We start from the raw sequence: 14,826 nt of genomic DNA, 5'->3' as shown, positions 1-14,826 counted from the left end.
GCATTATACACGAGAAATTACAGTACTACTCTTTTTCTTTCCTAATTGGGAGAACAATTTTGGCGATGGGTGCCATTTTTATAGCTTGAGTACCTCCCCCCCAAAATGTCTATGCATGTGCCTGGTACAGGCAGTGTACAAATAGTTGCAGATCCAAATTAGAAAATAAAGTAAAAAAAAGTATGTACACTCCACTCCAAAAGTATCGGAAGAGATAGACCAGTTTCTATTTTTTTGCTGTTGAGAGAAAACATTTTGAGATGACACAGGAGATCAACATTTCTGCTTTTATTTTCATGTATTTAGAGTTGGAAGGGCTGTACTTTTTTTTTCATGAGGTCTTCTGTAAACAGTCGATTGTAACACCTTTATTTCGACCTTCTGAAGTTTGTTGCTGATGTCAATAGACGCTATTTTATATTCGTCACAGCTTTCACAATGATTTTGTAATCAACTGCTGTTGTCTTGCTTGCCTCTGTGTGTTAGTGTGCATATGTTCATTCGACGTCTGTTATTTAGTACACCAGTGGTTTCGTTCTTTTTTAGGACATTCCAAATGATTGTTCTTGTTAATGTTTGTGAAATCTCCAACGAGTGGAAATGTAGTCTGCACAGGCCAAAACCAAATCTGAAAGTCAGCGTAGACATTCAACAGTATTTCTTCTTTGGATAACCAATATAAAACAACACACCTGGGCAACGAAACACACTTGCCAGTCACATGTTCCACTACTTTTGCTCACATGAAAACTAAGTGGGTTCAAACAGGTGCTATCTTCTAATAAAAGTTTCAATGTAGATCTCGTCTCATATTTATCCAGTCAACAAACCCACGTTTTCTCTTCAGCAAATAAATAAAGGAATTGCTCTCAATATTCCACTACTTTTACAGGGGAGTGTATTATGTTTGATAATTGTCAGAATTAGTAAATGAGTATTGATACAATTTCCTCAATAGCTTAATGATGGGGTATGTGCCAATGAGATATTAAATCTGCTGCTGAGCCAGGCAAAGAAACAAAGACCTATCCAATCACCCAACAATTTTCTGTATCACTTATCCTGTTCAAGGTCGCAGGGAGCCGGAGTCTATCCCAGGTGACTTTGGGCAAAAGGCGGGCTAGCCAATGGACTGGGTATACTGTATATACAGTACATCCATATGCATATACTGTACATACATACTGTACATATCACAGGGCAAATATGGAAACAATTCCCACTGACATTCACACAGTCACTGAGTGGCAATAGAACCAACAATGCCTGCACAGAAGTAAACAGTTACATCATCAGTGACTGACGGAGCCACAATTATAAACACATAACAAAAACTTTGAACAGTGCACATTCTGTTAAAAAAGCCTTCATTTCTAAGTAAATATTGCATGAATTTAAAAGATTTCACCTCTCAGCTGGGTCTCAACCCGCACCAGACAGACTGACTCTTGTACAAACAACACACCTTGTCTCTGGCATTGAGTGCTAAGAGTTTGCAGTTAATATATCCATTCATCCATCCATTTTCTGAGCGGCTTCTCCTCACTAGGGTCGGGGGCGTGCTGGAGCCTATCCCAGCTATCATCGGGCAGGAGGCGGGGTACACCCTGAACTGGTTGCCAGCCAATCGCAGGGCACAGACAGACAAACAGACGACCATTCACACTCACATTCACACCTACGGGCAATTTAGAGTTGTCAATTAAACTACCATGCATGTTTTTGGGATGTGGGAGGAAACCGGAGTGCCCGGAGGAAACCCACGCAGGCACGGGGAGAACATGAAAACTCCACACAGGCGGGGCCGGGGATTGAAGCCCGGTCCTCAGAACTGTGAGGCAGACGCTCTAACCAGTCGGGCCACCGTGCCGCCGCAGTTAATATAATTAGTTTTAAATGGGCAACAAGATCTCACATGTTTTTATGAGACATTATAATTATAATGTATAATAATAATAAAACCATTCCATTTTATAACCATTTTACAACCTTTTACTTTGAGTCAGCAAGCTATACAGTGTTATTGTATGCACAATTAATTGCACTAAGTTGTGCATTGAGGCAGCCCATTACCTTATATTTGATAGCATGACCCACCCGTGCATGAATGCAGTGACTTAAATTGTACAATCATAACAAAAAGGACAAGGTACATTCACTACTTTAAATGCAGCTACTTCTAAAACAGCAGCCAACGAAATTGCCCTTGGAATAAATAGAAGCTTGAATCGTGGTTGCACTCATGCCATGATTATTAAGTTACTGTCTTTTTTGAACGGGCCTACAGGCCAGGTTACACAGTATGAAAAATAAAATTACAGTATTTGTTCTGACGATAAAAAGACGCTGCATTTAAAGAAATAGTTATTCACAATTCCAGTGCATTTTTACGGTATTGTCTTTATTTAGTCCATAATTCACTGTTGCTGCAAAGAGCCTCATGTTAAAACTTCATCAGTTATTCATGACTTTGATTTCATTAAGTTGGAAAACCTCCAAAGGGGTGAGCAGCAAAGTAATAGTGGAGTCTTACAGTAGAGAAAACAAATTAAAACTACTGCAACTTAAGTTTGAGATGTGTGTTTTGAGTTTAAATTTAACCTTGAAATATTTTGGAACATAAAATGGAAATATAATTAGAAGGAACAGTTGCAAGATGCATCTCTGAAATAAGAGTTGCGATGCAATTTTCTGGACTGTTCAAACAATCATCCTTTGAGGCGCAATCTCACGTACCATTTCTACACATACTTTAGGTTAAACAACATTGCATGCCCCATGATGCCACCTTGACACACAACTCAAAGCTAACAAAAGTCCACTCCAATGTGTGACGTTAACATTGTGATCTGGCGTTCCCAAAAAGAGGTGTCGCAACACCATCTGTGTTTTCGATGATGCTATTCAGTCGTTCCGCTTGTCCTGCTTACGCAGAGTGGTGAGGCGCAACAACAGTGTAACATTCCTGTCCTGAACCCCCTGTGGGCACCTCTACACACATCATGTGATAATGATTAGGTTATTACTCACGCAAGCACTGAGGCAGATCTCCACTCCACATCCCATTCCCTGTGCAGGTGAGCACAGCAGGGAAGGAGAGCTCATAGCCCGACAGACAGCTGAAACTCACACTGGTGCCCCATTCCCACACCGAGCCCTCCAAAAGGCTGTTTGGGATGGATGGAGGCGTCGGACATTTCACCACTGTGGGAAACATAATGGCACACTCTTAGTTATTTCTCACAGTGTTTCCGGTTAAAAGGTGCAGTGATAATTAAGATGTACATTTAGCATAACCAAGGCTGGTAAAAGTAATGAGACACATAAAGTAGAAACATTTAACTCAAATATTCAAACTAAAACAACCTCACATATGTATGTTAAGAGTTAAATCCAATAGTGCTGCAACAGAAGTGTAAAGTCTACAGCATGAAACTGGATCATTTCTTCAGTGTCCTGATATAAATTATTTTCTTAAGGTACCGCTAGTTGTTAAAAGGAAAAACAAAGTACTAAGACAGCTTTTGGCACAAGCAAAAAAAAAAAGATTAGAAGATTAAAACCCAACATTACAAGTTTGTTACAATCCTACTGTTGCAGCTGCACAAAGAAAAAGCCATGACAAGTGTATTTGTTTATGGTATGTCTTGGATATCAATAAAATGATTTAAGTAAATATACAGAGTCTATACACACTATGTGAGGTCATGCTGTTATAAACAAAGAGTGCATAAATCAATACGGTATGTATTATATGTGGTACGTTTACAAACTAGTATGTTAGCCTGATTATTATTTTTATGGCCCATATGCATTATACATTGTTATAATGCTAGTCACAATCATTTCCAGAATGCCAAAGTATTTTAAGGCCCTGGGGATGCCCGTGTACTGCTAAACTGGAAGGCACAGCAGGAATAAGGTGAGTTGCATTATGCATTATAATGTTTGTACAATTATAATGCATGTTTTAAATTGTAGAGCTGTTGTAAACCTAACAATGAAGGGGGCGGAGGTTTGGTGGAGCACTTTCTTAAAGCGTAGAACCTACATCATCTCTCATTCAGCCAATACTCTTTAAAATGTGTGTTTTGAATCTAAATTATGATATTCAGCCTGGGGAACACGGTCCACTTCGAAAGCACTTCCGTCTCGCGGAAACTATGATTACATAAGAAATAAGGTAGAGCACCCATCCATCCATTTTGTGAGCCGCTTCTCCTCACTTGGGTCGCGGGCTGGCAACTGAACTGGTTGCCAGCCAATCGCAGGGCACGTACAAACAAACAACCATTCGCAGAACTGTGAGGCAGACGTAAGGTAGAGCACTTCACTGTATATATGCAAACAGCCATTGTTCCTCCATGCCACCCCCCACCCTTGAAGTCATATTCATACATACAGAACCACTGTACAACATTGATGCACAATGACCTTGCAGTTGGCTGACAAAATTACTTAGCTGACCTATACACTAACCTCAAGGGTTACACGCATGTTCGCAGTTTAGGTTTCGTCTTCTGGCAAGATAAGCTATGCATGTTTTGGTACATGCTGGAAATAGCAGCAATACATACTGGGGGGGACCTTTTACACCAAATCAGTACATAGGGAACACCACAAGCTATCTATTCAAATCTAATCTGGCGAAAAACTGAAATCACATTTGGGTTGATTATACCATATATGACGGGCAAATGATAGATATTTTTCCTGCCGCAGGACATTTAGTTTCATTATGTTAGACTCTACAGAATAACAGCAAATGTGGAACATGCCACTGTGGAATTTTCAGGCATTCATGCCAAGATGGCACCCACCTATTGTTCTACTTTGGCGGCTGATCCAAAAACATTTCCATCTGGACATGTTGCAGCAGTATACAGCATTAAATCTTTTAAAATGTATGATATGCTGTGAAGACTAAGCTAATGGCAACAGCGTACTGATGTTGCTACAGTTGTTCTCGCTGCTTGTTTTTGTTTAGCAATGCCATTTCCCCCAATTTTGTAGTCAAAACAGGTTCACTTGCAATTCTTTCTCTTTCATGCTAATGAGGAAGCAAAGAGTCTCTTGAGATTTGGACTCCCATGTCCTTCTTCTAGAGGCAGAAGCACTTCACTTTGGATTGCCTCCCTAAAATGCCCAGCTGGAAGCTGTAAAGTAGAACGCTGATCTGGTTGTGAACTGTTTGTAATACCAACGGTCTTCCTGTGGCAAAGTAAGAGACAGATGGAAGGGATGTATAAAAATGTGTTTAAGGAAAAACAAAACAAAGGCTGGATTAAGGGTTCGAACGAAATTGACTTTTTCGGCATTGAGCAGAATGTCTTTTTCACAGCCTGTCAAAATGTCAGTATCCTGATTTAAAAAAAATAGTATTTTCAATTGCTCTGGAAAGAGGTAACATTCTTTCTTTGGGAATAACACCAAATAAATGGGGCCAACAGTGTGTGATGTCCACAAAATTATTTTTTACCTTTGACAGATGCTGCTATCACTGACTTAACAAATAATAAACACACAGTGGAGATGGATCACTGAGTGAACACTGCTAAGAAAAACACACCTGAACGTACAACATCTTCGTAACACATTGCGACTGTTTCATTTTCTATCATTTCAAAATAAGGGCATGTAATTACAATTTGGGTTGAGTATCATTGAGGTGTAGGAGACATTATGTAAGTCGCTTCTATAACTACAACCAATTAATTATATTTCTACATTTGCTCCTATCTTTAAACAAGGCCGATTGTTGCTTTGGATCAGTGAGTCGACCTTTAAGGAGCAGGCTGGCTAATCCGATCAGCAATCAATGAGGGAAAAATGAATTGAAAAACAATAAATAAAGGCTCTGGAATTCAGCAGAAAGCATGGCGAAGTAAAGGGTATCCCCATTATCCTAAATAGTTGTAAGCAGCATTAGTGCCTTAGTTGAATGTGCCAAACTAGGGATTCAAAGAGGATGCAGGACTTACAATGTGTCATCCATCTGCAGTGTGTGTGTGTGTGTGTCTGTGTGTGTGTGCGTGTCTGTGCCGCACAAACAGCATGACTACTACTGACTAGCAAAAGGATGCACAAGTGAACCTCTTTTATCTCTTTTAGTTCTCCTTTCTTTGTCCCTCCCTCCCTAGAAAACTGGCTCTCAACCAAGCAGAATAGCATTAGAAAATACACTGAAAAGAAAACAACTGGTCAAATTATGTTGGTTTCAAACATCGAGTCCAACCACTGGCTCCCGCTAAACTTTAAGATGAATCAAAGAAAACAAAAGACAGCCACATAAAGAGACAAGTGGCAATACTGTCTGATAGCCTGAATATCTTCTCATGCAGTAAGGAATCAAATCAAATCTCTGGTTTCTCCTGGAAAGCCTTTAGAGATAGGCCAAGGAAATGGAGGCAGCGGATGACAGACTTAGAAAATGAATACGCGCTTCGTCCTAATGACCCATGATGTAGAGAAATGTTCAAATTAATATAAATAATTCATTTAGTAATCAGACTCCTCTCTTTAGTCAGTCTTTTATTCATTTGCCCCTTGAGAGAAATAAGTGCTGTTGCAGAAGTGAGAGCAGTGGAGTGAGTCAGAGGGATCCTCTGGCTGGCTGACTAATGCATACAGGTCAGCAGGAGCTGACAGCGCTCTGGCAGCCGCCTCGGCCCAAGCAGACGCGAAGGTGTGCTCACTTTAGTGTCTGCGTGTGCACGAGGGAGACAGCTGGGCAATTAAACGCTCCTGTGTGGGTGCATGCGTGCGCGGTGTGGAAGCATCTGTGCAGTGAAGAAGGCTAAACTCTTAAGCTGCGTTTACAAGGTGAAAAGTTATTAACTGTCTGATGCAAAATACATGAGAAATAGGTTCCATGCAACTTTACGTTGACACAAAACAATTTTAAAAGAATTGAAGTTCTTTTGAGTTGAAGGTGCCAAAAAAATGCATTTTAAATATATATATATATATATATATATATATATATATATATATCTGCGAACGGCTGGCAACCAGTTCAGGGTGTACCCCGCCTCCTGCCCGATGACAGCTCGGATAGGCTCCAGCACGCCCGCGACCCTCGTGAGGAGAAGCGGCTCAGAAAATGGATGGATGGATGGATGGATATATATATATATATATATATATATATATATATCTGCTCACATTGTCTGTTGCCACACCTGCCAAAAGCATGGATCGCTCCAATTATGCATCGTCCTCTTTCGCAGAGAGGTGCCTCCATGTGAGACTGTCATTTCGACACAAGAGAATGAAAGGAGCCAGTTTTATTGGTGGCGAATGAAGTCGGCTGTAAGGACTCCCACAGTGGTGCAGACCACCTACTCTCAGATCCACCGGGCTGCACTGGTCTATGAAATTACCAACACCGGTCTGACTCACCCATGGCACACAGTTGCACCACCTGCCATGCCAGATTTACGCCGTTCACGAAAATAGGGCCCATAACTGTAGCTAGAAAATATAGCTATCAGTCCTGGAACCTTTCTGACAACCCTTGTATGCAAGGTAAATTTAGTTTTTAGTGTTAAGTTGCTTCCAAATACCCAAGCTGGATAAGAAAAATAAATGTCTTACAAAAAAATCTGCATTTTGTTATTTGTTATTTTGTGACATGATCAATGTTAGGTTTCTTCTTTAACATGAAATTGATTTTAACAAGCTGGGAGCTAGCATCTGTTTTGGAGGAATCACAAGTGTGTCACAGGGGTTTTACACATTGCAACTCAGTCACAACTTAGTTTTCAGCCTTAGGTTGTTCTCCACCAGACCATCCCCAAGAAGCACAAAAAGAGATTCGGAGTGCTGCACGCCTTTATCAGAAACGTGCATGCAGTAGCAGTACTTGTTGGAGGGGGGTGGAGTGCATCCCCCCAAAGAATGCCCATATCAGAAACTGCCCCTGCGTGCATGGACACAAACATCTACACCATTCTTTTGCTCTCTATTTCATCCGCCTTGAGTAACTGTTACACAACCATCAGTGCAACCAACAACTACACATCCAAGGGCCAGCCGGTCCCATAAATAATTGAACACTATCATGCAGTATTTCATGTTAGGGTCAATTTCAAAGTTCCACATTGGAAGAAGAGGGAAAGAAGTGTCTTATCCTAAAACAGCAGTTCCTCGTTACAGCATTTAGCCATGGCAAATGTTATCTCACACCAATTAGAACAACTTAAGAAAAGGTGGAAAAAGAAAAAGAGCTAAACCTATGCGCCAGCAAAACACCTTTTTGAAATCTAATCTATTTGATTACAAATACTGGACAGAAAATCCAACAGAGCAGTATCAAAATTATACCTTGATCAAGAAAATAATGTTACATTTATCCCATGTAACACTTGCATCAGACAACACATTTTAGAAATGATAAAGGCCATCGTTAATATGTACAATACTTATTTTGATTCAGTCAAACATTTTACATTTACACATGCTTTTCATTCATTGCTTTTCTTGTGTCTATTTATTATGGTGGTGGAAGGATGATGTATTCACATCCAGTGTTACAGACCATGAAATTCACTTGCTGTTGTTTTTGATCAGATTCTATAGTTGTACACTATGTTCCATAAAACCTATTCTTATTTTTTTTTAAAAACTCACATTGTCTTCAGGTGTGCGAGTATGTGTCAAACATGTCTCTGCATTTCTCTATCTTATTTTCTCTGTGTGCATGCCAATCTCCTGTAATCTATTTTTCTCTCACATTTCATTTGTTTCCCCCCATTCTCAGGAGGCAAATACAACACTTGCTTTGTTCTGTATAACTGAGGCAGCAGCTTGGGAACAGTTTCATAGCAACAACGAGGCTACCATCTGCCTGGCAGACTTTTCTCTTTGTGGGGTATGATTGCAAACTGTTTGTTACACAAGTTTCTAATCATGCAAATACTTACTTTTGGGTTGCGACGACAGACACAGTAATCTAGGCATCATAAATCATGGCATGATGTATTTGTTCATGGACCGACAGTCGCCGCCTTGTGTGGTTGTAGTGCATCCTACTACTTTATGAATTGCAGCGACAAAGAGAGCACAAGCATTTACCAAAAACCTTTGGAGAGTAAATACAGTGATCCTGGTCGTAATAAAGAGGACTGGTTGGTTATCCATCAACATGTGCCAAAGGTACTTTCAACTTTGGCTTAGTGCCACATTAGTGCACATGGAACTCTTGATGAAATGTGTCACAGTCAACAATTATAACCTTCATTAAGTGCTATAAAATATGTATGCTTTGTTTTACTGAGCCCCAAATGTGTTGCCAAGAAATGTAAGATGCTGTATTAATTAGGCAATGAATTGTATCCTTTTGAAAAAAATAAGCAACACAAAATGTATATGAATAAATATGCCTTGATTATAGTGTACATTCCTCTTACAGGCCCACAGCCTTCTGTCAGCACACTTAAGAGAGTGATATGATATGTGCGTGACCACATAGGAAGTTCTGAGTCACCTTGCTGGCTAATCTCATTACACCCCAGTATGTAAGCAGCATGTACTTGTTATTGTACATGACACAGTGGCGACAGGCCAAGTTTTTGACGAAACACCACACATTATCAAGGTTGATTGCATGTTGCGCTCTCCTTTTAGTTTAAGATTGTTTTCCTTCTTGAATATTTTTCCCCAATTAGTCTTTTTTTTTCTACCAGAATTTGCTCCTTCTGTTCTGTCCACGACTGTCTGCTTTGTTGCCCTTTGGTTATTAATACAGTACAGTGGACCATGGGCAGGGTGGCAATCGAGAACAACCGAACGGCCGGTCTATTCTAGACTGACCTGTCCCAGCTTTTTTTTTTTTTTTTTTTTTTTTTAAATTGACCTTAATTCCTATATAATGGGTATCTTCAAATGGCAGGCATCGTCACGTGGCCTTCTCTTTTTTTATATTACCATAGTTCTTGTTGTGTTCACATAACCATAATGTCTAAATCAAAACTGTTTTGTTTACCGAAAGTGATTTGTGGGCTTGAAGATGCAGAACACAGCATTGTCTGTTCAAAAGGAAAGCTGACTCAGAAAAGAGAGGTTTTTTTTTTTTTTTTTTTTTTTTTTTTAATAAATGAATGGACAGACCAGTACTTTTCTATTCTTACAGAAGCCAGCTTAAACCGCTATGTCTCATCTGTTGGGTTTATAATCATTAAGCAGCACTCCAAATGAAAGACGTATCCCTTAGCCAAACATATTCAATTAACCTAGTGGCCAGAACTCTGAAGAGCAAAAGAATCTCCCTTCGGATAGCGTAGATATTGTGGCAACGTAAAGGATTATTTAGCGACAGTTCAGTCGTAAAGTATTGTGTCATTGCAGCTGCAGGCGTTACTCGAAGGTAAACAAAATATTTTTTTTTATTTGAAATGTGCATTAGCCTGTTCTGATTTACATACCGGCGGCACGGTAGGACGACTGGTTAGAGCGTCAGCCTCACAGTTCTGAGGACCCGGCTTCAATCCCGCGGCCCGCCTGTGTGGAGTTTGCATGTTCTCCCCGTCCCTGCATGGGTTTTCTCCGGGCACTCCGGTTTCCTCCCACATCCCAAAAAACATGCATAAATTGGAGACTCTAAATTGCCCGCAGGTGTGACTGTGAGTGCAAATGGTTGTCTGTTTGTATGTGCCCTGCGATTGTCTGGCAACCAGTTCAGGGTGTACCCCGCCTCCTGCCCGATGACAGCTGGGATAGGCTCCAGCACGCCCGCGACCCTAGTGAGGATAAGCGGCTCAGAAAATGGATGGATGGATTTACATACCCCAATTCGTATGAAGGTGGGACATTGTGTAAAGCGTAAATAAAAACAGAATACAATGATTTGCAAATCCTTTTCAATCTATATTCAATTGAATACAGTGGAACCTCGATTGGACCCTGATTTAATGGATATCGGGAGGAACGAACCGTCTAGACAATACATTTGTCCCAGAAATGTCTCTGGAGTTGTCCTAGTATCTGGAACAAGCTATTTTTGGTACAGTAACATTTTTTGTTGTCAAGTCGTTCGTCTATAGCCTCTAATCTTAACAGATTTGGATATCGGAAGCACACAAATTTCTCGGGACTCATGAAAGCCACCCGCCACTATGAAAACAACTGATTGTCACCACTAAGCACACTAGCGTGGTAAGTTTGGATAAAATGTTTAACTTTTCAAATGTTTTCAAGCTTTTTTATATTTAAAAATAAATATATTATTTAAATATATACTTTTGTACTGCAGAGTAATATGGGTGCATATGGCCACAAAAAAAAAAAAAAAAAAAAAAAAAGTGCTTCAATATAACAAACAATCTGCTGTAACGGACGACCCCCAGCCCCATTAGTCCATTAAAACAAGGTTCCACTGTACACTACAAAGACAAGATATTTAATGTTCAACTAGATACATTTTAATATATTATTTGTTTGTGTGCAAATATTCATTCATTTTGAATTTTTTTCTAGGGACATGTTTAGCACTGTGTTACATCACCTTTCCTGATAACTTTCAATAGGCGTTTCGGGACCGAAGACAGTCATTTTTGAAGCTCTGCAGGTGGAATTCTTTCCCATTCTTGCTTAATGTATAACTTCAGTTGCTCAACAGTACAGGGTCTCTGTTGTTATATTTTGCGCTTCATGTTGTGCCATACATTTTTAATGGGAGACAAGTCTGGACTGCTGGCATGCCAGTCTAGAACCCGCACTCTTTTACTCTGTTGTAACACGTGCAGAATGTGGTTTGGCATTGGCTTGGTGAAATAAGCAGAAATGTCCCTGAAAAAGACGTTGCTTGGATGGCAGCATATGCTGCTCCAAAACCTGTATGTACCTTTCATTAATGGTCCCTTCATAGATGTGCAAGTTACTCATGCCATGGGCACTAAGAGACCCCCATAGCATCACAGATGCTGGCTTTTGAACTTTGTGCTGACAAAAAAAACAGACGGTCCTTTTCCCCTTTGGCCCGGATGACACGATGTCCATGATTTAAAAAAAACAATATGAAATGTGGACTTGTCAGACAACAGCACACTTTTCCACTTTGCTTCAGTCCATCTTGGATAAGCTCGGGACCAGAGAAGCCATCCAGTGCTGTTTTCGTCGACAATGACAAAATGACCTCGTTAACGCCCCTTTTTTTCATGACAACAATGTGGCAGTCAGTGTTATACCTGAACGAGTTCAATGAACGACAATTCATGAACTAGTTCATATTTTGGGCGAACGTGAACTGAACTTAGTTCATTTCTGCCTGATGGACGTTATTGAGAACGTGCTCATTCTGGCGTCTGTGAACGGTTTTCAAATGAAAGTTAATTTTCATTCAAGAGTACCAGGTTTTGTCAGGGACTTCCTGGACAAATCCGGCTGAACACAGTATATACAAGCATTCAAATGTCGGGGTAAAAACGCTGTATTTGGGAACCCATTCAGTGTGGCTGCCATTTATGTATACATCGCAACTGCACGAGTGTGTGAGGTGCGTTCAGGGACACTGCGTAAATGGGAGCGAATGTGTTCTTTGGTACAAAAATTGACAATTAGGAAAATTAGTATTTGTATCAGAATGTTTTAGTTACAACACTATATGATCACACTGTCGTAATATGGAATTTATTTAGTTTTTTTTAATCATAAGAATAGCCAAGATAAATTATTTTGTTAATAATATAATCAGCCAGCGCTGCAAGAAATGCAGTTATCTTTGTCCCTTCACCCTCATTCCTCTCACACTGTGTTGTGTGGTTTTGTTTGCGTATTAAGTACAAAGGTCCTAATTTTGTTTTATTTGCTTCTTAAAATAAGTCTATTCAAGCAAGTTTTTCCTCATGTTTTTGATGTTGTAGGATGAACGCTGCAGCTGGCTACTAGTGTGGATTGAATGGGTGGCAACAATGAGGAAATGAAATGCCAGTATTTTGAGTGTAATAGCCAGTCAGCAACACATTGGGAAAAAGATGAATGCGGCCAAGTAATGGAATATCCTGGACGAAAACCTTCTCCAGAGTGCTCAGAACCTCAGACTGGGCCGAAGGTTCACCTACAAAAAAAGATAATGACCCTAAGCACACAGCTAAAATACCGAAGGAGTGGCTTCAGAACAACTCCGTGACTGTTTTTGAATGGCCCAGCCAGACCCCTGACTTAAACACCCAATTGACCCTCTCTGGAAAGACCTGATAATGGCTGCCCACCAACGTTCACCATCCAACCAGACAGAACTGAAGAGCATCTGCAAGGAGGAATGTTAGCTCATCCCCAAATCCAGGTGTGAAAAACTTGCATCATTCCAAAAAAGGCTCATGGCAGTATTAACTTAAAAGGGTGCTTCTGGTAAATACTGAGCAAAGGGTCTGAATACTTGTGTGATATTTCAGTTTTTCTTTTTTAATAGATCTGCAGAAATTTCAACAATTAATTTTTTTCTGTCAATATGGGGTGCTGAATGTACATTAATGTGGGGAAAAAAGAAAGAACTTGAAGATTTTAGCAAATGGCTGCAATATAAATAAGAATGAAAAATTGAAGGGGGTCTGAATACTTTCCGTACCCACTGTAGGCTGAAAAGGATTTGCAAATCATTGTATTCTGTTTTTATCTACATTTACACAACGTAACCAACTTTATTAGAATTGGAGTTTGTACTTGCAAGTCAGGCTTAATTTGCATGTTCGGTGTTTTTTTTTTTGGTTGACTGTTTTAAAATGGCCAGCAATGAGTCCTGATCTCAAGAAACGTTTGAAGGCTGTCTTCGCTGCCAAAGTGTGCGCAACCAAATATTAAGGAGGGGTGCCAATCTTGCTGCACAAGCTGTTCTATTTTTTTTATTTGAAATTAAAATATTTAAGATGGTAAAAAAATTCAAAAATTCTGTTTCATTACTTTGGACCTCCTATTAAAAAAATCCTGATGATGTATGTTTGGTACATTTGCATTTATTTCTGAAGATATTATACAGATTATGCAAAAAGTGAAGGGCTGCCAATACTGGTGAGTACGACTGTATTTAGACATCGTATGCAGGGCCTAAATCACTGCATGTCATATTATTGGTTGCGTATACAGTCTATATAGCTAACCGAGACATCTATACATTTGATTCAGTCAAACAGAACATACTTTCAAACTCTTGTGTCCATAATGTTAGTGGCCAAAATGGCAATATACTATATTAATATCATACTGTGAAACATAAAATGTATTTTAATTCGCTAGCAGAAAGCAATGCACTGGCAGTCACAGATTTGATCATGACTTGTCTGACAACAACTACTCCTAGTTTGGCTAATTCATGCCTTATTCATGCCTCTTCTCTCTCATTTTCTGCCTGTGGGTTTGGCATTAATGGTATTGTTAGTTCAATATTTTTATAAGTACTGTATACCATCACTGTACACTGCGATGTGAGCGGAACTTACCCTTGCATGTCGGAATGGTGCCACACCACGTGCCATTTTTGGTACAGGTCCTGGTTACATTGTGGTCCCCTCCAATCATCACAAAACCGGGCTGGCACATAAAGGTTACATTGTGGCCCACGGAGGTATCATCGCCAAATCTAAGCCCGTTTGCTGGGATTTCTGGGTCACCACAAGTGATCACTGTCATTTGGGAGAAAGCATAGGCATCAGGACATGTGAAATGTCACAAGAACAACTTTGAAATGCTACTTACATTCATCATTTTGATGACAATTATTCATCACTGCAGATTATTGTTTTTCATGATACATTTTATTTTTGAGTGGGTTCACTGCTGAGACAAATAACTTTTGACATTCACGTTTCTTTCACTTTCACTTCTGAAAGCAAT

At 39.9% G+C, this 14,826-nt stretch overlaps 1 protein-coding gene across 1 annotated transcript in view; it reads right to left on the bottom strand.

Moving 5' to 3' along the window:
* Positions 1-14,826, bottom strand: part of LOC133401234 (CUB and sushi domain-containing protein 3-like) — a 260,580-nt gene that overhangs the window by 25,497 nt on the left and 220,257 nt on the right. The window contains 2 exon segments of the mRNA XM_061673947.1: positions 3,031-3,204; positions 14,433-14,615. Coding sequence (XP_061529931.1) covers positions 3,031-3,204; positions 14,433-14,615 — 357 coding nt within the window.

This window comes from Phycodurus eques, chromosome 4, assembly GCF_024500275.1.
Source record: "Phycodurus eques isolate BA_2022a chromosome 4, UOR_Pequ_1.1, whole genome shotgun sequence".
In the NCBI taxonomy this organism is placed as follows: domain Eukaryota; kingdom Metazoa; phylum Chordata; class Actinopteri; order Syngnathiformes; family Syngnathidae; genus Phycodurus; species Phycodurus eques.
The sequence above is the reverse complement of the archived record's forward strand: the minus strand, read 5'-3'. Positions and strand labels throughout refer to the sequence as shown.